We start from the raw sequence: 25,056 nt of genomic DNA on the forward strand, positions 1-25,056 counted from the left end.
TTTTATTCCCCTTTTTTATGGTCTAAAATTTTTTTTCGCCCCCCTTCAAGCACTAAAAACGAAACCCAAAATATACATCCCTAACAGTAGCATAGATTTCTTTTTGGGGTTGGAGAAAATTTCTTAAAGTCTAGTGAATGCAGCACCTTTTGCCGACAAAATAAGTTTATGGTACAAATGCGCGCGAAGCGCGCAAAAATTGCTATATTGAAGCTAAACTGGTGAAATATAGTACAAAACCGGAATTAATTTGCGCGAAGCGCCAAAATTGGCACTTTTAGTTTAAAATTACCAAAATATGTGGGTTAATTTTGGTTAGAAACCCATATACAGGCCACAACATTGGGGGATGATTAAAATATTAGGAGGATTTATCCCCCATCTCTCCCGGGATCTACCCCTATGGTCATTAACTCATTAGCTAAAAAAATAACACTAATAATAATAACAATAATAATAATATTAAATAAATATTAAAACTTTAAAACTTAATGTTATAAAGTTAAAATATTCCCACTTTTATGTTAAATCATTGGCCATTTATTTATATAGCCTATAGTATAAAGATACCACATAATCTACATTTTAATGTGAAAGTCTGAAAGACCATAGTTGAACCAGAGAAGGTGAGATTTTGAACATAGTTCAAAATTTAATAAAACAATATAAAATAATAACAATACTATTCAATGTTGCTACACTAAATATATGAAAATAAATAAAACGTATTACTAAAACAACCTTCTCAGCAAACACAAAACATTTTCGAGATCATTCGCAAACGGTTAGAAAAGGTTGTCAGAAAATGTTTAAATGTCGGGTTATATAAAGGGTATACAGACGATATATAAAACGTTTTTCATAACATTCAAAAATATTCTAACATTATGTTATTTAAGTGTTGACAAAATATTTCACAAAAGAAATGTTTGGAATTTTTATTTAAAATAACATTTTGAAAACATTTTAAAAATATTGTTGTTGTGTGTTTTCATAACAAAACATTTTAAAACGTTTTAATGACTTTTATATAATCCGACATTTAAAGGGGCATTTCGTGATCCACAGCATCATCTCCCCACTTTTTTCAAAAAAAGTTGAGACTTTTACATAATGTTTATGTACAAAAAATTCTTGCAGATTAATTCGTTTAGCAAAGATATGAATTTCATTCTGGTATACCAGAACGAAATTACAACACAGTCTATGGAGCAGTATAATCATGCATAACTCGCAAACGCAAAATTGGAATCAACTGAAATTTTGGGAATAAGCTTTTTTCGTGGATATCTATACTGAAAATTGTCATAAAAAGAGGATCATCGGTGCTATGATCACGAAATACTCCTTTAATGTTATTAAAAGGTTTTTACCAAAACCAAAACCCAAAATACAACCTGCTTCCAACGTTTTAAAAATTAATGTTTTGTGTTCGTTGGGTTAGGGCCTATATACTACAAAAATTTATTTGCATAAATTGGAAAACACTTCAGATTTATTGTCCTGCTTTTTTAACCAAAAAAAATAAAATAATAATAATAATTTCATTGTAGGCTGAAAAAGTTTCTCTCTCAGCCTATACCAACCGCGTGCAGTTAGGCCTATATGGCGTTTTAATTGAATTTAGGGCCTACAAATATCGCAAAGCGCATTTTAATATAACATTTTTCTGCTAAATTGGATTGGTAGGCTATTGTTTTGTTAAAATAATTACACAAAAACAAATGATACGAGAAGCAATATTGTATAAATAAAGACAAAATGACAAACGTTTTCAACTGAGTGTTTTTAAGTTATTTGACAAGTTTATAATATTCATCATGTTCATGCTGTTTGTGTGGCCTATAAGATGTTGCGAAATGATATATAGGCATAGGCATATATTTAACATGTTAAATTAGGCCTATGATAAAAAAATGTTTATAATTTCTTTAATTTAAAACAAAATCCTATACATTATAGTAGGCTATATAATATTATCATCGTTTAATTATAATTATTATTTCGTTGTTATTTTTTAAATCGTAACCATAAAGAATAAATTGAGTCATGACATCCTGCTGCTGAATCATACTATCAGATATCTGACTTTTGCAGTTCTGAGTTTGATCATGCTAATTATCGATTATCATGTCATCATTTTTGAGAGCTATTCAGCTATGATAGGCCTACATGTATGTTTCCAGTGCGTAAATTCTTATCCATGACAATCGTCGAACGATTTTACTTTGTATGAACTTTGAACTTTATTAAATCCTATGGTACCGGTATCTGATTTGTTGAGCCAGTCCCATAACCGTTGCTATGCATTGTTATAATGCAGGCAGACGCAAAACTGCTGATAGCCTATAATGTTGGCAACGTCGAATTTGCGACGGCGATTTACAATATACTTTAATACAATCACCACCATGCGTACACATTCTCAGAATCACGTATTGACTTTATCCCTTTTTACATCAAGCGCACGTCCTTTTTAAGGTTCGATAGTAGCTGGATTTTGATTGGTTCACATGCCATGAGGTCATCGCGAGATGGCGTGTTTCTCACAAGAAGCCTAAAAAGTTTATTACGGGACGCTAAAGACGTGACGGGTGGGGTGTGTGGGTGGAGTGGGTCTGAGGAGTTATTGGATCTACTTGGAATGTGTCCCCGGAACATTGGCGTAGATTTCTTTTTGACATTGGGGGGGGGGTTGACAAAAATATGGTACAAATGCCATATTTAAACTATTAAAGCTGGTGACATATAGGCCAATGGTACAAAAGTGGGATTTTAACCTTAAAAATAAATGCAATTTATTTAACCTTAAAAATTGAGTTTTTAAGGTATGACCAAATATGAGGTTAATTAATAACTCTCAGAAGTAGGCCTAATTTACCTTTATCATTGGGGGGGGCAAGGGCTCCCCCGCTCCCCCTAGTTACGCGGCTGCTTACCCATGTTAATTGAAAGACCGTCAAAATATGAAAGAAAAACTTTGCGTTACAATTTAAATAAGTTGTAAATTGAAATAGACCAAGGCTTACGACCTAAGACCTGCTCTGAGGCAGGGCCAAGAAAAGCCGCTGTAAGCCTGGTCTAACAGGCTTGCGTAGACGACGGCTACAGAAGACTGATTTCGAGAAATGCAAATTTTACTGAAGCCTGGGGCTAATCCTACAAGCCTAGCCCACGGGCTAACGAAGCATCGAGGCTATGGTAGCCGTGCTTCAGGAAATACGTTTTCAGTTAAGCCTGGTCTTACGACCTCTTAAGCCTTGAGGCTAGACAAGCCAACTGCTAAGCCACTCGTCGAGAAATTCGCCCTTAGAGGCTCCGGAAGATGTTAAATATTGGGGGGGGGGGGCAATGGTGCCTGGCCAAAATTATTGGGGGGCCCAATGGTACTTTTCCATAGGCATCCAAATTATTGGGGCCGAGCCCCCCCGGAGCCACTGCTTGATGATTGACAATCTTATCCAACGTTTTAGCAAGGCTCATTTATGCACGTAGGCCCTGTCTTCTTTTCAATATGCTTTTCAGACTCTTCACGTGATTTTCTTTGCAGGTGTTATAAATATCGACGACAGTCTTCAATATTAATAACCGAACAAAATGACAATTATAGGCGTCCTGCTAGCCACTGTTTGCACGCAATTTTTAGGCGTCATCTGGTATTCAGACGCCTTATTTCGTAAGGTATGGATGAGAGGTTTCGGCGGAACACCAGTCGTGAATGATAACAGGTATGGTGTTACACACCTAAGAGTCCCCCCAGCATCGAAGAAAATTAATTTTGAAACTTTTATATGTAGCTCCCTTTGATGTTAATGATAAAATGAAAGGTTTTCGTGGTTATTTCTTTAATTTCTTAAATTCCACACATTAAAAATGGGAATAAACTAGGCCTACCCAGCAAACACTAAACGGTTTAAAGAAAACGTTTAAATGTCGGGTTATAAAAGCGTATAAAACGTTTTAATAACATTCAGAACATTTACATGTTATTAATACGTTTTGACTAAAACCAAAGCGCGTTTATCACGTAACATTTGGGTGTTTGCTGGGAAGTAGCCGTGGGAAGTAGTTACCTCTCAAATAAGCAAAATGGTATATCACTCCCCTATTGACAAAAATTTCATGCTTTCCCCCACATCATCCGTATGAAAAAACCAAAATTTCGTGTTTCATTATCACACTTGCTCTTGTACAATATAGACCTAATACTCTTTTCCTGTTATATTTCTTAATTTGACATTACACGAGCCTCTCATTTATTCAAACAAAATACGTGATCAATAGTATCAAACGCCTTTGATAAATCTATGAATGCAGCAATGCATACAAGAACCATCGTTCGCATATCCCTCAAGTTCGAGGTCCACTCATTTCCTCCTCGTATTGACTGTTCCCTTCCTGTTTTCATTCATTTTGCTAGGGTGTATATGGCTGCTGCGGCTGGTATGTTTTCACTGGCTTTGTTTTTCAATGCAACACTTGGGTGAGTAGCATCGTCACCAATTTGTCATATTTTTTTCCGGAGATACAATTATTTTTAGTTTGGTCAAAAATGTCTCTGTTTAAGCAATCTTATTATTCTGGATCTTGACCAGTAACGCGAAGAACAAAGACATCTGTAATCAACACTTTTCTCTACGTAATGCGCTAGCTTTCCTATTAATTATATTCTAATACCTGTTGCTCAAGAAGTAAAAGAAATATAATTTGGAAGCTTGGATTATCTACATTCCACTCCAATATCACTAGCTTTCTCCACAGTTCAGATCGTAAGAACATTTTGTCTAGAGATCCCATGGTTCCAGGTTCAAATCCCAGTCAAGGGTATTTTTGAGGAAAATACATCAGAAAATGATCAATACCTCCAAATCACTTTTTAGCAACAACTTCTTTGTCTTGATTGGTCAATGTTATAAGCACAACTTGAAGGCATTATTAGTGATCCCTGCAAAATACTTGAAAAGTAAAGGATAGGCACTTATTCAAATGAAATATTATGGAAGAGGAAAATAGCAGTGCTGAAAAAAAATCGTGAAGCTTCATTCAAATCAAGTGTTGCCTGAATCAACAGAACCTTCCACATTGACTACAACTTCCAAATAGTATCAGTTTACTTCCAGTCTTATAACTTGCATGTCAATTCGCTGTAGAAGTGACGTATAAGAGGATTAACTACCATAGCAATTAATAGATGAATACAATTTTTGAATACATCGCCCTGTACTACAATGTTCACGCGGTACCTATGCATTGAACCAAAGAAATGCTGACCACTTGCACCTGTAAGATTAGTTTCTTTGAAAAGAGCGGTATTGTATTTAATCTATCATTGCAGACACACAGGTGATGAGTGCAATCTGCTTGTAGTGCAGGGCGATATATTCAAAAAATTTATTCATCTATTGCTGATTATTACGTCACTTCTAAGGCAAATACTTCTTACAAAAATCTTGATTTTTGTTTGTTTATCCTTAGTGTAAGAGAGCACGAAATACTAATAGGATTAGAGTTAGGGTTAGGAATTAGGGTTATGGTAGGATTAGGGTTAGGATTAGAGTTGGGATTTGTTTGGTATTCTCTTACACGAAGGATACACCATTTATTTTTGATAATTTTCTGATTTAGGGAATCACTGGTAGTGCCTTTAATAAGCACCAATAATATAGTTGCAATGACTCTGCTATGTTATCGTGTTTTATTTCTTTCCAATATGTTTCTTTTTTCTCTCCAATCCAGACCCTACTTTGGCATCAGCGGTGTCCATGAAGCAATACACTTTGCATTTATATTGACAATACCAGTTGGATTACTACAGATATCTCACACAGGCTTTGAAGGACGGTCTATTGGTGCCTATTTGGTTAATGTTGGCTTTGATGCTACCGTGCTTGTTATCATATGTACAATTGTTACCATACTATGAGGATGACACTGTACCTAACTTGGGCAGATGGCTATGTGACATTCTAATTTGTGACACGATTTGAAGATTTTCACAAGGGTATTTGATTTGCAATAATCAATGTTTTCTACCTATATTCTGTATGCAGAATATTAAATTTTACAATAACGTACTAGATAATAAGAGGTATTCCTGTCATGATTTCACCATCGCATGACATTTCGCATGACTTTCATGGTATTATTACATATGCCTCTTGTTGGTTTGTCTAAATTAGCAAAGAATTGGGTATCATTGTGCTTTTTCGTAGTGTTAAATCCAAGTTTCCTATCCACCTTGCATTGTGCCAAACGCTGAGAGTGATGTTATTGTACATTTTTGTGTGCAAAGTCACTTTTCGTAGCCATTGTTTGCTGCACAATATTGATGCCTTTTGTACCGCATTTCCTTTAGGCTATACCCTATTAAGGATTTTCTTGTAATCTGTAATTGTCACTAAAGAAAAAAAACACATTAAATACCATTGTACTTTCTCATTCTATTAACATATTTTGATCGCAATCCAAAACATTGACACAAGAACATTTATTGTCACTAGAAATAATAATGAAACATGACTCATAAGGCTATATATCATATACAGTACAGTTTATTATGTTATATTATTATATCTGTATCTAACTTGAATAGAACAAATATCACTTGCAACAATGTGACAACTTACCCAGTTGTAGAGAACTTGGCATTCCAACATTTTGTCAAACAACAGTATTTTGCTGAAGTGAGTTGAAGCTTCAACAGTGGTCCTGTTAAATTGTCTTTAACATATTAATATTTCAACATTTGTGGGGTGTTAAGCGACTTATTTCCGACTCAAAAAATTAATTTTGTGAGATGGTTAAAGTGTTCTTTGTGTTTTCTGCAACAATAAGCATACCTTAGGAACTGGTAACTGTAATTTGTAATTTCAATGATTTTTTTTTTTCTGTCTAATGGTCAAGACTTTTGAATAGAGAAAAGTCAACAATTCACTAATTTTGCTTGATGCATATTTTTGAATCCGAACTTAATCATATCTTGGCAAGCTTATTACAACTTGTCAATTTGCTATGCAAAAATATCAAATTTCAAAGTGGTCAATTTGTTGCAAGATATTACAAAATGTGACTCATAATGTAACATCCATTGCTGATCCAAATCTCCATAAATATTGGGCTATTCCAGTTGAGTGAGGCAAGCATATTTACCTTTTCATCAAAGAATGTTTTTATGAAAGGAAGAGATTGCAATTTTGAGATGATTTGGATCAACAGCCATATTATGAGACCCTTATGCTTCATACTATATTCAATATACAAACTCAGCTTCTGTATCAGGCAATGCCAAATGGAGAAGGGGCGATGTATATTAGTTCCCCGTTACAGATCTTTGTCAAAACACCTTGAATGAGAGGGCACACCTTCTTTAGATCTTCAGGAGATATTTGTTTTTAATTCCAAAGACATTGTTGTACAGTAGGCCCTACTAGAACAGCCAGCTTTAATTACACAACTGATTAGATATTTCATAATATATATTGATCATATATAGTAAACTAAATTCCCAAATGGTTCAGAGTCATAAGCTGTGCATACTAATGTGAATGCAGAAGCGATTAACAATAATGCCAATTGGCTGATGAAATACCATGACAAAAAGACGGCTGACTAATATTTGACATCGAGCAAGCAGAAGGAGTGGAGACTTTATGTCTTCTACATGCTCAATGATTATCATTGTGTAAGTGGAACTAAAGAATTGGTAAATTCATTGTAGCAATTAAATCACAATTCTGAGAACAAGTTAGGCTTCTACCGCAACTAAATTATTTCTATCATCAGTACTTTCACATGCCGTTGTTTTGATCAGTCTGATTACATCATCAATTTTAAAAGAGGTTGCTCCTCCACTGACATCAACCAAAAACAGCAGCACTGTGATCTTGATGAAATGGTGAGCTATAAAAGCTTGTGTGTATGTATGTGGAGGTGTAACTTGCTTTCAGTTTGCTGCCTCGATAATGATTTCTAGTACATTCATTATAATACATTAAAGCTAGTTTATTATTACTATATACAAGTTATGTATAACATTACATATGAGTATTGAGTACATGAAAAACAATTTTTCCTCTTATCTTTGTCTAATGTACATTGCACATGACCCTGTGGCCACTTACCTCCTCATCTAGAAATAATAGATTCCTCTACCACCTATCTCCCCCCCCCAAAAAAAGTCAAAAGTCAAATTTCCTCAAAAAAAAAAGAGTAAAATGTAAAACATACCTAGTTTAAATCATCTTTTTGTATAATAATAAAGTCTTTATATTTCTGTAACGTCCATTATTTTCTAACACTATATGTGACATGATCAAGGGGAATGAGTCGCATGTCGACCTTGGTCAAAAATGAGTAAAAAAAAGGACATTTAGAGCTTTCAGAAACTGAAAACCCCATGTTGATACGGCTTTTATTTGCGAAGTTACGTCAATTTATCAATTACTGAAAACAATATATAAAGAATTTTAACACTTTCTTTGCCAATATCTCAAAATCAATATTAGCGACATAATCCGACTCATTTCCCTTGATCATGTCACATATGAATGTTCAAAATTGGTCATATTTCTAAAAATAAATAGACAAACCAACAATTCCAATTACTTGTTTGCCTGAAAAGGGTTGTGTATCAGAATACCATGTGTACAGTTTATAAACAAAACATATGTGCGTATTCTAGCTAATTAGTGCCAACTCCCCTAATAAGCCCCCTGTGCATTTTTTTTTCAAGTGACAACTGTAATAAAACACCCATTTTAAATGCAAATGTAAATGCAATCTCATTGCGTTTTTTTGTTTGTTTTTAATTTGAAATTTGTCAAGTGGCCAAGAATACAAATTTTAAAAGAAACATTTTAAATATATCCGTTCATGCCAGTATTCTCATTTACAGATTGCAAAAATGCAACAACAGTCGAGAGACTTTTAAATTATCTCGATACCAATTTCTAAGAAAATATTTACCATCAAATGTTAGCAGTTGAAAGCCTAAAAGGTGGCAATTTTAAATTCCTTAATAATACCCTGTTACATCAAAGAATTGTTTAATTTATCAACAACATCATGACAAATAAATGAATAGTCAAGTACAAACATGCATATAACTATAATGCACTGTTTACAGATACAATAACTGGCATATATGTCACTCAACCCTAGCTACAACCTATTATATTTGTTATAATTAGCTGTATCTACTAGGTTTCAGCAGCCAGTCCTCTCGAAGTTGATAACAATATCTTCAGTGGCATAGCTAGGGAGTAGGGAGGGCACATGCCCTGGGCGCCATCTTGGGGGGCGGCGCTGAATCTACCAATTCAGTACCCCTTAGATCGATTCTGCTGCTCTTCAAGTTCTGAAAGTCTAAATTTTCTACAGCTTTTCATGTTTTTCAACATTATAACAAAATAAATAGTGTTAGTGGCTCCGAGCACAATTGTTTAAGGGGGGGTTGTATCCTTACCCCAGGCGCCACAACCCCTAGCTACATCACTGAATACCTTGAATCTTGTTCTTTGCATCTTTCATCAGTTTGAGCTCGCAATAGAGGATTAGCTGCTACAGCCTATACTCAGCTACATTTGCCAGATGTGTTTACTCTACTGGGTTTCAGCCAGTCCTCCCAGGTTGATAACAATGTTTTGATCCAGCCATTTGGTCTCGGCTTCTTTACCGTCATCTGCTGGAGTTCGTAATGATGGAGTCACATTCTTGTAGCTGTAATTGAGTTTCATGTGAACCTAAAACAAAGAATTAACATTAATCAAGAATGTCAATATAGACAAATCGTCGGCTGTATTCCATAGTGGCGTATGGTGATTTTTGGTCATTTTTTTTTAAAATTGGCACATATGTTTTTAATGATGTTCTCTTTCATTTTTTCTAAGTCTCATCAGTCATAATTAGCTAATTAATTAATAATTAATCAATTAAATGTAGGCGTATAGTTACAAAGTGACATTTTTGTATTCCATAGTGGCATATCGACCATACACGCCACTTTTTATACACATTTTATAATTATGAAATATCGGCAAAAATGAAAAACATCAGTATGTCATAGTGGCGTCACGCGTATCGGACCTATACGCCACTATGGAATACTTAACGACGAAAAGTAACGCCATAGGGATTACGGCGACCGAGGTGGCGTCACGGTTAACGTTAGGTTAGGGTATTGCGTTTTGTTTGTTTTCCATAGTGACGTATAGTTTTATTTTCAGTTTGCCAGCAATAGTATGTATTTATTTCTTTTGAAAAATATATAACAATAAAATCTATTTAGTTTACTACAGAAATTTCACATCATTTACAAAATATAATGAATGTCTGATTTACACAACTCGAGTTTAAATTGGCATTTCTTCAAACCCGATTTTCTCGAAAAGTTGTTTATTCGCGGCGCCCCACTATACGCCACTATGGAATACGGACGACGAAATGTGAAGGAAATAAGATGACTGAAATACTCTTCATACATAAACAATATTGAACTAAGGGAACTATCTATTTGAAACAAAACACTTTGAGACTACATATTGAGTTTCTAAGCCACATACAATGTTTGGAGATGCACTTCTAGCTTATAGGATTAATGGCAAATAGGTGCAAGATGTTAACCAACCACCTGTCATTTTGGATGGGCAGTTTGCTCCTGGGACAGGCAAAATTAATGAGTATGACACCTGCTAAATTCTGAAAATAATGAGTGAATAAATTCTGTGAACTCAAAACAAGACCAGACTATTATATCAAGGCTGTTGCAATAGCTAAACATCTCAAAAAAAGTAACTAACCCCCTTTATAATGACCATTATTAAAAAACAGGCGATTGTATTACAAATCTGTATTGTGTTGGAAGCAGAATTTATTTTCACATTTTGACACTTCATTTGTAGCAATTGACTAAATATTGACGTCACAGCATACATTTAAATCCATGTAACCCAAGATTTGAAAGTTGCAGTAAATTGTATTGATTTTACAGTTGTGTAAGTTCATACGTGCAGGTAGTAAACAAGAAGTAAAAAGATTAAAACTTTCAACTGCACTCACCAGGTTATTTTCCCAAATATTTCAGAACCAACTGGTTCCTTCCTCAGTGGGTGATGGTGTGTGAGATGTTGCTGAAATCAGTGTTTCTAGAAGATCTTCTACTAGAGTTGCCAGTTGGTTTCACTGATTTCAGCAAGCTGTTGTAAACTGGAGATAGTTCGTACCCCTGCGAGGTGTTGATTTTGGGCTGCGGGTCTCGTATTGATGTATTGATTTTGTATTCAGTATAAAGGAAGGAAATCTTTGTAATGATATCTGAGTGTTTTTGTATTGTATGTAAGTGCAACTTTCAAGTCTGGACCTCACTACATTAATTTGACCGTTGTTTTATTGTTTTCTGGGCTATCGTATAAAATGAGGTGTCAAAATGCGCAGAAATAAATTCTGCTTCCAATGTATTTTACAGATTTGTAATACAATAGTCCATTTTGAATAATGGCCATTATTTAAGGGGGGTTAGTTACTTTTTTTGAGATGTTTATTTGAACAGCATGAACCCCATAGAAGGGGCACAGGTCTGGTTTATGTTTGGTTTACAATAAGACAGACAATCCAATAATGTGTACTTACAATTACATCTCCAATAGAGGTCATGGGTGTTACTTTCACTAGCACTCCAAGCTTGTGTCCTTTACGGAATTGTATAAACCTGGGGAAAATAACAGGAATTATGTTGTTGTAATAATATTGTATCATCATGGTTACTGTAGGCATCTAAATTCTTAGCATTAACTTGACAAGTCAATTAAATTTTTGTCCAGTTGTTCTTACTGCTGACAAAATAACATTAACTTCTTATTTTGCACAACTCCTTTGCCAATGAAAACTCAAGAGCTAATGAAATTAAAATCCAATGAACTTCCTATTAAAAAAAAAAAAAAAAAAAAGCGTAGTGATTTATAGTGCGCTATGCACAGGCACAACGCCTAGACGTTGATCCACAAGCTTCAGCACACTTTACAGGTTGTCGCTGACCACTACGGCCCCACATCATTCCATAAACCATTTAACAACAACTCAGGGACTTTGCAGCTTCAAGAGCGCACACCCTAGACATTCCACAAACAACCTTCGCAACCAGGATCAGCTCCCGAGTTTCGTACGGGGTTACAACGACACAATAAGCAGTGAGTTCCTTGTCCAGGGGAATTTCAAGCTAACTCAATTTTTCCACGAGAGCAAACTAGGCACCGTCAGGGTTCGAACCCACAACCTCTCGCACCGTAGTCGAACGCCTTATCGATTGAGCTAACTTGACTGCAAATAGAGGTCGTCAATGTGATGTAATTTCGGCCATCTTGTGGTAAATCTACATAAATACCTTCAAGTACTAAGAAATCATGTGATAACCTAGAGATGAGTATCTGGATGTGCACCCATGACAATTATGGGAAATGCAACCTTATTGATTAACCAGCTTTTACCCACAAGATGGGAAAAGGCTTAAACCTTTTGTTAAGTGACTGCATATCAGTGTTACATATAAATCACTGTGGAAACTCATATGTTGCCATGGTAACTATGTCAACAGTATGTGGTCAGTACGCTGTACGCATGTAACACAAAATAACATGACACAAAAGTACAAAGCACCAGAGCTCAGCATGCATTATCATTAAGTCAGAAGTTGTACTGCATTGTAAAAATGAATATCTAAATTAATCAAGAAAATTTGTTGAGCTTGACTTGTTTCTCCTGTCTGATGGCTATGGACTCCTTCCAAGAATTTATGACTGTCTTCTAGAAACACCAAAATCATCCAAGTGTGAAGAAGACAGTCAGCCAGTCATTACTGCCTGAGGATGGTAACAGTTAGTTACCGAAAATACTAACAGATAAATATTTATTTATTTGCCTTCAGTTTCTGTTGAAAGTTTTAAAATTTTCTTGGTTATTTTAACAACCGGAATGTACGAGCCTACATAGCAGCAATATTTAAATTGCAAAACTGAATTGTAATACTGAATTGTACTTAAGGGATCTAGAATGAGCGTTTTTTAGCGTTCGACAGTATTTTTTGTGGGACATGAGAGCACCTCAGACCTATCGAATTGCATTCTGAATCTGAAGCATGTCTTTCTGATATCAAATAATTTTCATTTTTGAAAATCACAATATAATACAAATTTTATGACAAATTATAAAAATTTGATATTTTTGAATTTTTGATATATAACAGTCCTCAAAAGTAAATTATATAAATCTAATGATATATTCTTAAAGTGTATGTAGCAGGGAGGAAAAGCCGACGGTCAATTGAAAATTTTGACCTTTCATATTGAAGATATGGATTTTTTCCCAAAAGACCTAATTTTTTTGGTGTTTTGGGAAAAAAATCCATATCTTCAATCTGAAAAGTCAAAATTTTCAATTGATCGTCGGCTTTTCAGCCCACCTACATACACTTTAAGTATAAATCATCAGATTTATAAAGTTTACTTCAAGTACTGTTAAATATTTAAAAAAAATCAATTTTTAATGATTTGCCATAAAATGTGTATTAAATTGCGAATTTCAAAAATTCAAAATTATTTGATATCAGAATGACATTCTTCGTATTCAGAATGCAATTCGATATGTCTGATGTGCTCTAATGTCCCAAAATAAATACTGTCCAAACGTTCATACCCCATCCCTTAACTGAATATTAAAATATATTGGTGGTAGAGTAGATATACTAGCTTAACTACCCACTGTCAAATTTTGGACCAGATATTCTAATTATTTAGTGAATATGCCTAAAGATTAAAAAACTAAGCCCACAACATCATATTATTTTGGAGCCTACTTACTCTGGGTTATCATTGTACTCCTGTGTCTCCATGGCAGTGTCATCAAATTCTGCAGCTATGTCTCTAGCAGACAGAGACAACTCATCCCCTGGAACTGTAAGCTGTCAAATAAAATTGATCATTTTAAATCAAATTAACAAATAAAATAGAAAGCTTGTGTTTCACTCTTGAACTATTCAAATAAACCAGCACAAATTTCAGGGGCAATTGTACAATCATCCGTTTTAGAAAAAACACAAATCTGGTTGAGGGTTAAAGATAATGAGGTGCAGAATTTTGTAATTTGCATCTTTGCTACTATGATATATATATTTCAAGGAATAAGCACTCTTCATTGGTACTTCATATCGAGGGCTTAAAACCAGAACCATCTTTGTCCACAATTACGTGTTACTCATTTCGGCTACAAATGAATGGTTATGTCTGCCCTCCATATTATGCAAGTGACTTTGGGGTATATGCATGGTCACTTACATTAGATGCAAGTGATGTGATGCTGTATTGCATAATCACATCCAGTCATTCTCAAACAATATCAAACAACTCTTGGTTCTCACACAATATTATGACCAGCATCAGCACAGCAAAACTGCTGCTCTATGGGCGTAATTAGAGCTAATGTTTTGAGCAATGTATCTTGACAATGATGCCCAGTTACAAGCAAATGGCCCAAAGGAGTGTCCCAATGAGCCAGGGCACTAATTATTCCAGCTGGTTTCATTTTCTAGCAATTCGTAAAATAACTTCAAAGCAGGGGAAAAATATAATCAGCAGGTAGCATAGATGGACTTTCCTTGAACTGGACAAGCATTTTCAGCTAAGGGTCAAATTAGGTAAAGGCCGGTAGATAAAATTTGACAGGCTGCCAAGATAAGCCGACCCTGTTTACAGGTGGTACATACCTTTGCTGTGGTAGTCTTCTCATCCTCATCTTCCAATGCTTCCATACGTATGTAAGTTGGCTTCTCTACTGGGTTAACCAGCATCAGAGTCACAATGCTCTCCTTCTGGTGATGTAGCTTAGGAACCAAGAAGATACGAACATCTGGTATGTGATGCCTGCAAGGACAAATCAGTACCACAAACAGTATTTAGGTGACAGGTCACTTAAAAATATGTCATTGTTCACCTCACCTCCTTTAAAGCAGAAAAGAAAAAGTGAGTAAACCCCATTCAGGTAGTCTTTTCTGTTGTTAGTCTGTACATGTAGATATATGGTTTCAGAAGCGGTTTAAGATTGAACTGGTTGAACTTTGAACTTGACGAAGGGAGGATTGAAATCTGGTTTGCTAGAGCTGAATTTATACTCCATCGCTGAGCGACAAGCAATTGCTATTTGACCAATGAGATAGAGTGCTTATCCCAACGTGAATGGCTAGAAACCAATTGCTCATCACTGAGCAACAGATTTCAAATTCAGCTTCAGTTGTGTTCACAGTCCTGGCAACGAAACACCATCAAAATATCTCTATTCTCAGTTGTAACTGTCTATAAAGTTTTATTACAGCATGTAAAAGAAATCAGATTTGAGTTTTGCCAATGGAAAAGCTATCAAAGTTACAACTTGGACACTTGGCAACCAGGTGAATCTTAAACCTGATGGAGGGATTGAACTTTAGTTGACCCACTGATCCCTTAATGACTTTAAGATCAAATAAAAGAACTTGGACACTTACATGGCAACCAGCTGAATCTTAAACTTGATGGAAGAAGGATTGAACTCTGGTTTGCTTAAGTTGTGCTCACAATCCTGTAAAAGAAAAACATCAAAACATCTAGTCTCAATTGTAATTCTCTATAAAGTATATTGTATTAAAACTTTATTGAGCTGTTTTCATGATGATAACTTAATTTTCCACTACTCAAAATATTAGACCTGCCTGTTGTCTATCACACAGTATAAGAGGATAATATAAACAAAAATTCCTATTGTTTATTCTCTAAATCAACCAAACCTTAAAGAGATGGCATAAAACTGTAAACATCTACTCACCCTACAACGTTGAGATCTCTTAATCAGCAGGTGCTTGTGTCTTGGTTGCAGGTCATTCACCTTTTGACCTGCTTGCTCTGGCTGCTGCAAGCGTTGGGCTACAGTAGCAGCTATTAAACCACAACAAAATAAACAAACAAAATTGTGTTATTTCTTCTCTATACCAAGTTTGTATACTGTGGATTATAAGAATTTGGATTTTGAGCACAGATCCAACATCATATTTGCGAGTTTACTCCCAAGCAATGTTGCGCATTAATGCATTAATGATCACTGCTTAACAGTGGCATATATTATAGTGCAAATCAATTTACTCTTCTTGATCATCAACTTAATAGTTATCAGCATCAGTGGGTTAGTTTGATAGCTGTGATTAGTACATACCAACAGCAAAAAAATATGCCAGTTAGTTTCACCCTGTATATTTTAAACAAAGACAACTATGTCAAAATTAAAACCAGCAGCCAATACCTGTATCTTTAACTTCTAATTTAAGACCTTTGTCGGTTGATTAAATAAAGAAACTGTGATCTAAAACCCAGGGAAAGAACGAAATTAAAAGTTGCATTTTTAATGTTCTAATCAATGGAAAACGTGGCGCTAGTTCTCTTGTTCAAGAATGCTTTGTGTACAAACCAATAGAGCATGCAATGGATCAAACTGCAACTTTTGACTTTTGAATTTATATCTCCCTTGGGGTTTTGGATCATTGTGTCTTTATTTCTTAACAGATATCTGCGAATATGGTCTGAAATCCAAGCTAAAAGATGCAGCATATTGGCTGCTGGTTCTAATTATAAAACATCTTTCTTTGTTTAGGATATAAAGGGGTGATAATAACTGGTATCTTAATTCTTTTGCGGCCGGATATGCAAAGCGACAAAATGATGCTCTTCTAAAGCGGCACATCACAATCGCTAAACATACATGTGTATACATGTACATTCACCTTTACAGTTTGCTAATATGCAAGGCCTGGACTTATCTTTGACTGTGCTGTCTTAGTTTCCAGGGTATAGGCATTTACATGCTGCAATTGAAGCCTTACCTTTCTCCAACACTAGTGGCTGTGTGAAGATCTTTGGATCAAGTGGGTCCACTTCAGCCAATGGCTCGATGACATTGATGGTAGCCTCAACCCCTGGCTCTCCTTCTTTCAACCTGAAATATCGTAGTGTGATGATATGATGTTAGCAAATGAATATAGAGGGCGGTTTCACTTCAGCTGTTGTTAGCTATGGGAGATGTGCTGTGTGTCAGGCATTTTCATGGATAATAATTTGTTTACTTGTGTTTAATCATTTAAATCATAATAAAAAAAAAAATTGACATCAATTGACATCAGTGCATGAATGGTAACTTCAAATTTAGTAGTAAGACCTTGACCGCCCGGACAAGTGGTGGCTGTGGTGGTGAAAATGAACCTGGCCTAGAGGTTTATAGAAACAGACACATATGAGATACATAATAATAAGTTCACAACATGATGGCAAGTTCAAAAGGCATGTCTACAGAAACTCTCTTGGGATTGAGTGCTGGTGTTTTTCCTAATTATCATTATCACTGTCAATACAAAGTTTGGTACTGGAAAGCAAAATATATTTTGGGTTAGTAATAGACAATTTGATACAGAAGAGTATGATTATTTTAGCAAGGAAAAGAGGCAACAGCCATGTGATATATGCAGATACACCCATCGACAAGGGTGAAATTTGGCGGATGACTGGCATCGTTCCAGGCCTGTGAGTCCCATAATGCACCCCACTGAGGATAAAATGATGGAATCAGGTGATGATTTTTGTCCATGCCCATCACTTGATTATTTCATGTCAATGAGTGTTGGAAATGAGAATAGGGTATATTGCTGATCCACTGATTATCCTTTTCTGGTGCATTGTGGGATAGAAAAGGGGGCAAATCGATCGCTAATTTGCTCCTTTTCTATCCCACAATGCACCAGAAAAGGATAATTAATGGATCAGCAATATACCCTATTGGAATCAAGCAAATGATAGAACATATCAGAACAATGCAAAACGAGACAAAGGGAATGTTAAGGGAATCTGTATCATATGTGACATGATCAAGGGGAATGAGTCACATGTCGACCCTGGTCGAAAATGAGTTTTACATGTATTTCTAAAGAGAACATTTAGAGCATTCAGAAACTGAAATCCCATGTTGATAAGACTGTCCTTTGCGAAGTTACTTCAAATTATCAATCGCTGAAAACAAAAGAAATTTCATGCTTTCTTTGCCAATATCTCAAAATCAATATTAGCGACATCTGACTCATTTCCCTGATGATCGTGTCACATATGACTTATATCAAGGGAAGGGCTGACACACAACACTTTCAAAAATGCAGTAGACAAAGAACAGAGAATTACATAATTATTTAGGTCTACAGGAATTGAAATGACATAGAGGAGGCCAAAGGAGAAAAGAACAACCAAAAACATAGAGGTAGATACACAAACACACTGATGTGCAGTGCTACAACTGTGGCAGGTTTGGACCTAGGTATAAAGAATTTAAAAATACTAGTAAACCATAACCAGTTATGTTCAAAAGAAGATACATGTATGTACATTGTACATGAACATATTGGTGCAGTGCTACAACTGTGGCAGGTTTGGACACAGGTATACAGAATGTAGAAATATTAGTAAACCATTTCACTTCCAGATAGCTACAGTGACATCTAACAATAAAGAAAAAGATACATGAACACACTGGTGCAGTGTTAATACTCTAGCAGGTTTGAACACAGGTATAAAGAATACTGATGACTCCTGTTGCAGAGTGTGTGTGTCATGTTAGAGAACATGATGTTATTATCAACTTTGCACAAGTGAAGATAATGTGCAGATATGTGTCTGTGGAACACTTAAATACAAAATATTACAACTGATATTACATTAAACTTAATTGACTAATTGTACTTTTATTTCACGACCCGATGGTTCACATCACAGTCTCACTGTATGAATGATGGAGAGAGTCATCTGAAAATTCTAAGGTAGGAATAATTTCTTGTGTTTGGATCATAAGTTTTTAACTTTAAAATCATTCAATATATTATACCATCATAAATGAACTTTTATAAAAGAAGCAGTATGATGACATGGTGAATGTTGTTTCAGATTCAGATTGATTTAAAGAGATCGGATGCAAAAACCAACAATATCAATTTTTGTTCATTTTCATATAACTTATCAAATATAAAGAACATAATAAGAAAATATGTGCTACCTTTTCAAATTATACCTTGAAATGTTTAAAGTAGAGTGTCATTTAAAGGTAACATTATATGGCAGATGTCAGTGGCTTTGCCTTTAACTCAAAAACTTTGAAACTGACGCTTATTGTCTTTTTGCATCGGAACTCTTCATATCATCACCCTAAGATATATCCTTAGTCATTTTTTGTAATTTTGAGAACCAAGTACAAACTAGAGTCAACAGACGCTGAATACAAGCCATAATTTGACCCTATAACTTGACCCCTGGGTTACGGATGGGGTCAACTGCTCTTACATTGTGCTTAGGATGTCATAAGAATTATTCCTGGTGAATTTCAGCTTAATCGGAACTTATACATGGATTTTGATTTTTTGACAAATTTTGATTGACCTTTTGACCCCCTTAATGACCTTTGACCTCAATGAAAAAAAAACCTTACGTATTACACCGACAAAATGCATTGTTCCAATTTTAATTTAAAAATTCTAACATGTTTAGTTCTTGAGATAAAAATTCTTAAAGTTATTCAGCTAAAAACAGGAAGTGACCCCTTAATGACCTTTGACCCCCAAAATAAAAATACCATGCATACACCAGGAACACTGATTCATGTATGATGGTTATATTATTCTGGTCTGTTTATCTTTTGAGATAAAAATTTTTTGAACATTTTTGATAATTTTGGTTTTTGACCGGAAGTGACCCCTTAATGACCTTTGACCCCAAAACTGTAGGCATCCTAAAGACCCTGGCTAGTAGTGATGCATGTGTGCTAATGGCGACTTTCTGCTATGTAATTTGTAAAGACAGTGATTTTTTGAATATTTTTTAGACTTTGACCGGAAATGACCCCTTAATGACCTTTGACCCCGTATCTGAGCACACCCTATAGACACCGACTAAAGTCGAGTCACATGATATAACCATGTTCTCATCGCATGAAATTTGTGGAAGGAGTGGCATTTTTTGTGAAATCACATTTTTGACCATTATAGCTAGGTCAAAGGTCACAGCAAGGTCAAAGTCAAATGGAAGGTTGGACCTAGTCCAGTGGTCATTTGGCTCAAGTATGGTTGAAATCTGTCGAAGCATAAGAGAGCTAGGGCGAAACGTGGCAAGTCACGCAAAATGTCACGATTGGTTGCCAGAAGAAGAAAGAAGAAAGAACTAGAGCAACTGTGCCCTTTGCAAGGGCACAAGGTAAGTTAGGCGGATGATTGTGACGATCTGATCAAGCAGCAATACTGTGCTAGATATAGATAAGACTAATTTTAATAAGACTGTTTCATTAATTGCCATTTCAATATACATTGATCGTGGAAAGCTGGCATTTTGAAAACTTGATCTTTGACCTCTGTATGGCCCCTTATTGACCTTAAATGAATTTAAAAACATTTTTAACATGTAAAGAATGTCATAAGGATCATTGCATTTAAATTTCAGCTCAATTGAAACATTTTGAAAACTTGACCTTTGACCCCTTATTGCCCCTTAATGACCTTAAATGAATTTCAAAATATTTTGAACATGTTTAGAATGTCATAAGGATCATTGCATTTAAATTTCAGCTCAATTGGAGCATTTTGGAACACTTGACCTTTGACCCCTTTATGACCCCTTAATAACCTTAAATGAATTTTAAAATGTTTTAAAATGTTTAGAATGTCATAAGGATCATTGCATTTAAATTTCAGCTCAATTGGAGCATTTTGAAAAAACTTGACCTTTGACCCCTTCATGGGCCCCTTAATGACCTTAAATTTTTTTTTTAAATATTTTAAACATGTTTAGAATGTCATAAGGATCATTGCATTTAAATTTCAGCTCAATCGGAGCATTTTCGGTTAAAATGACCTTTTTTGACCCCTGTGACCTCTTGGATGACCTCTGACGTTAAACAACCCATAACTTTTGTAGCCAGCTACCCAATACTGCTTGTGACTGAGTTTGGTCCAAATCCGATCAAGCATGTGGCAGTAGTAGCAAATTGTGAGAAAGAAGAAAGAAGAAAGAGGAAAGAAAGAAATGGCAAGAAAGAAATAAGTTAGGCTGCCCGCCTAACTTAATTGGGAAGAGACAGAACAAGCCGACGTTCGTCGTCGGCTTGTAAATATGGTTCAAGCATGCATCAGTTACATAATCACCCTAATTATTTATAATCATTCCCTTTAATTTGTCTCATCATCATTTGTTCTTGTGCAAAGATTGGTCAATAAATATGTTTATATGTAAGCTTGAACCATATTTTGTACTTTGTTCTCAAAATTACAAAAAAAAACTTATGCAATTATCGTAGTAGGCCGACGATGTATACATAGAACAAAGCAATAATAAATGATACAATCAATCAGAATAAACAAAATAATATGTGGATGCCACAGAATACACAATGAGTTAAGCTGGCACCCTAATTTGATGAAATGTTTTACATGAAGGACTTGTTATTACTTACAGGAAGTGTCCGGCAATCACAACATTATGTCTTATATGTTGGAAAAATAATTATCAAGCACGAATCACATAGTATTATATAAAACAAACTCATATTAACCATAAAAATGAATAAAAACAGCAATCTCTCGACACGCGATATTCAAAATTCCCGCGCCAAAATTTTCTAGAGCAATAACGTCATGGTTATTTGTGCTCATTTGTCGTCATGCTTCATTGAATTATCAAGACGTCATTTGCTCTAGACAATTTCGGCGTGGGCATTTTGAATATCACGTGTTGAGAGATGGCAGTTTTTATTCATTTTTATGGTTAATATGACCTTGTTTTAAATGAAACCATGTGATTCGTGCTTGATAATTATTTTTCTAACATACATGTATAAGACATAATGTTGTGATTGCCGGACACTTCCTTTAAAATGTGGAGTATAAAGTTCTGTGCGGAATCAACAAGACTAATCCGTTGCCAATAAGGTTAGTGTATGTGAACTTTTGAGCAGAACTGTTACCTTCTAGGACTAACTGGACTAGGTGGTATTTCCTCCTCATCAACACTACATGATGTTTATTTATTGGAAAAAAGTTTTGATTTCACATATTCAATCTGCAGCTGAGTTTGCTTTAAAGCTTGAACTTTTGGCTTTCTTGTTTTTGATTACCATATCATTCCATTAACTGCCCATGTCCCTATAAAACAATATAAAAAATAAGCACCCACCCAAAATCACTTTGTTTAGCACCCTGGGTGGTTAATGGAGCGAATATGGTAATTATTTTTGAACATTTTCATAAAAAATGTATAGCAATTTGAAATTCAAATTCAGTCACTTCAACATGTGTAAGAAATGATGGTAATCATAGTCCATCATCGTCATCATCATGAAGTTCATCTCCATGTTCGATACACTTTCATTGTCATCCTACCATCTCATGAGTATAGTTTAACATATATTTTATTTAAATTAGGCACCAGAAACGGTACAATTACCGAATAGGGTGCAACTTGCTAGATTCGAGTCCAGTCCTCGTTTACGGAGTTTAGGGTTAGGGTTTAGGGTTGGGGTAGGGCAGTCTTGTAATAAGACTAGTAGAGTTGCACCCTATTCGGCAATCGCTCCCCAGAAACAAATTATGTGTTTGATCTTTGGATTGACCATCGATTTTGCTTTGATGCTTGTTTATGAACTATCAACTAATTAATCAGAAGTAACGCTAAATTTATATTGGTCAATATCACTATGGGCACAAATTACCATTATATCACAATTTTAAAAAGTAAATTGGTTTCATAAGGATCGACCAAACATCGATGGTCAATCGAAAGATCGAACTAATTTGTTTCTATTGCGTAAGGCATGTAGGCACTTTTCCCCCAACTGCACTCAAATATCGCTTGATAAGGCGACCATTAAATTTCATACTACACCCACATCACAGAATTACTAAAGTTTCACCCAACAACACAACATTGCACACACTACACCCACATTTTAACCAGATTACACCCATGTTTCATCCAATTTAACCCACATCGCACCTCATTCCAATAAACGTAACATATTTTATTTCCGCTTACTCACCCTAATGTTGACAGCGTACTGAGTAACGCTGCACTGCGTCGTCTTGATCCAGTAGGCGTTAAGAATTTCTCCTGCATGTTGAAATAAGTACGACGGCGTGTGTATTTCTTTCTTTCACGTTCCGCCTTCTCGCCCCGGCTAACTGTCGGTAGTAATCCAGTACTTCTCCAACCTGTAATTTTGGTATGAGTTGGTAATATTAGTTATAACTTGTAAACTGCATATTTACTTGTTGAAAGACAACTGAGACATTCATGCAATCAAAAATGTTGGCGCTTCATGTACACGCGCACATGGGAGGTTGCACTGATCATGAATCAACAAACCACCTTTGATGTCCACTAATTTCAGGCGGCGAGTGGCATGATGGTCGGAGAGAGCTGGCAAAAGCGCTCGGCCGTGTGGCGTTTTCCATATACTCGGTTAATTTGTGGGGTTCATTATCGAACCCCAACACTTTTAGCTTGTATTTATATTATTTATTAACACAAGCGTTTTAAAATGTCAAAATAATCCCATTCAATTACACGGTTGACGATGAAAACTTACTGAATTTAGAGAATGCGCGGCGCATACCACCTGACTTATTTGTTATACTCCAGCAGCAACAAGAAATATGCACTTTAAGCAAACATGTAATTGATACAAGGCACTACGGCAGAGAACACTGTATTTGATTTCTTTATTTTCTTCGGATCCACAAATGTCATTGCATTCAACATGATGATCAACTAAATGTATGGTATGGAAGTACAAATCAGTTAACTTACTCTTTTGGCATGTGGGTTTTCAGGCTCACTCCATGCTCCACTTGCTATGGGGAAAAAGAAAGCAGATCTATAAATTTGTTGTTTAATAACGTGATTTTACAATCAATTCAGCTGGTTAGCATTTGACACAGGCACAGTCAAACCACAAACTAACTAGAATGGATTGAAAATAGATGGAAAAGTAAGGTGCCAAGTTACTAACCGAGGCAAAACACAAATTTAGGGACTGAAAGCAAATAGTATCCGTGCTTATTTTGTTTTGAAAGCTGAGGCTCTTGTAATATGGAGAGGCAGAGGATAGTCAGTATTGTTGACAAATCCTGCTATCAATTTCCCAAAGATGTACCTTCATTTGCCAGCGTATACACATCATGCCTGTTGGATGTGTTGAACGTATGCTGTTCAGGGTCAATAATTGGCTTTGTTCAATGAGCTCTTCCTATAAGCCCTATTTTGGTTTTTAAAAAACCCAATATTTGTATTGCTGCATGTTCAATTGGGCAAACTTTCAGAAAGGTTATGACTCAATGTATGCCTAACACAACAGGATTCATGCATAACTTGTTATATCGACTTTAGCTGTTCAAGACATTAACAGCAGTTATCTATTATTGTCCTGACGGGTTGTCACAAAAATCAACATGCTTTCTACGAGGCTTTCACAATACCAGTGTACACTGGCTATTCCAGTTGAAATCCATACACTCCCTATGGATGACATGACCTTAATCTCCCACATAGGTGATGTAGATTTCATATAGAGTGTCATCCATTCAGGTAACCCCACTTGAAATTCACACTCCCTGATTAAGGTCATGTCTTCCATGCGGGTGTATGGATCTCAACTGGAACAGCCCAATGTACAGACAACCTGCCCAATGAAGTGCCTAAATTTGAGCCCCAGCCAAATCTTACCAACTTCTTTATCAGGCATGCCTAGGTCCCTAGATGTCCAGCGACAGAAACCACAAGCCAGGTAGTAGACCTTCTTGGTGTTGGCTCCCTTGGTTTGACCTTTAGGAGGTGTGTCTGGTATCTGGTCTGGTGGAATGGCTACACTGGTTGCTCTTGTAGATAGTGTATGCTTACAGCTGGGGCAATCCAGACAGTTGGAACATCTGGAAAACAAGGTTTGAGGTAGGGTACTTTAATTAACCTATTATCCACA

The 25,056-nt window shown here is 35.7% G+C and overlaps 2 protein-coding genes across 2 annotated transcripts in view; one reads left to right on the top strand and one right to left on the bottom strand.

Annotated features, from left to right (window-relative positions):
- Positions 1 to 3,562: 3,562 nt before the first annotated feature.
- On the top strand, positions 3,563 to 6,406 carry LOC140171492 (uncharacterized). The gene is made up of 3 exons (XM_072194761.1): positions 3,563 to 3,728; positions 4,421 to 4,483; positions 5,737 to 6,406. Exons 1-3 carry the CDS (start codon positions 3,598 to 3,600, stop codon positions 5,921 to 5,923), a joined length of 381 nt encoding a protein of 126 aa, XP_072050862.1. The 5' UTR covers positions 3,563 to 3,597; the 3' UTR covers positions 5,924 to 6,406.
- An 853-nt stretch (positions 6,407 to 7,259) lies between these two features.
- LOC140171491 (dynactin subunit 4-like) overlaps positions 7,260 to 25,056 on the bottom strand; it is a 28,091-nt gene continuing 10,294 nt past the window's right edge. The window contains 11 exon segments of the mRNA XM_072194759.1: positions 7,260 to 9,740; positions 11,626 to 11,704; positions 13,848 to 13,948; positions 14,750 to 14,906; positions 15,524 to 15,597; positions 15,841 to 15,950; positions 16,889 to 17,001; positions 23,119 to 23,251; positions 23,254 to 23,290; positions 23,889 to 23,932; positions 24,804 to 25,006. Coding sequence (XP_072050860.1) covers positions 9,600 to 9,740; positions 11,626 to 11,704; positions 13,848 to 13,948; positions 14,750 to 14,906; positions 15,524 to 15,597; positions 15,841 to 15,950; positions 16,889 to 17,001; positions 23,119 to 23,251; positions 23,254 to 23,290; positions 23,889 to 23,932; positions 24,804 to 25,006 — 1,192 coding nt within the window. The 3' untranslated portion in view covers positions 7,260 to 9,599.

This window comes from Amphiura filiformis, chromosome 15 (assembly GCF_039555335.1).
Source record: "Amphiura filiformis chromosome 15, Afil_fr2py, whole genome shotgun sequence".
Classification (NCBI taxonomy): Eukaryota; Metazoa; Echinodermata; class Ophiuroidea; order Amphilepidida; family Amphiuridae; genus Amphiura; species Amphiura filiformis.

Bases quoted from the DNA above. Each gene is read 5' to 3' on its own strand.
- LOC140171492 (XM_072194761.1), top strand. From the start codon at position 3,598: ATGACAATTATAGGCGTCCTGCTAGCCACTGTTTGCACGCAATTTTTA. The intron at 3,729-4,420 runs GTATGGTGTTAC...TCATTTTGCTAG, and splicing joins CCAGTCGTGAATGATAACAG to GGTGTATATGGCTGCTGCGG. The intron at 4,484-5,736 runs GTGAGTAGCATC...TCTCCAATCCAG, and splicing joins TTTTTCAATGCAACACTTGG to ACCCTACTTTGGCATCAGCG.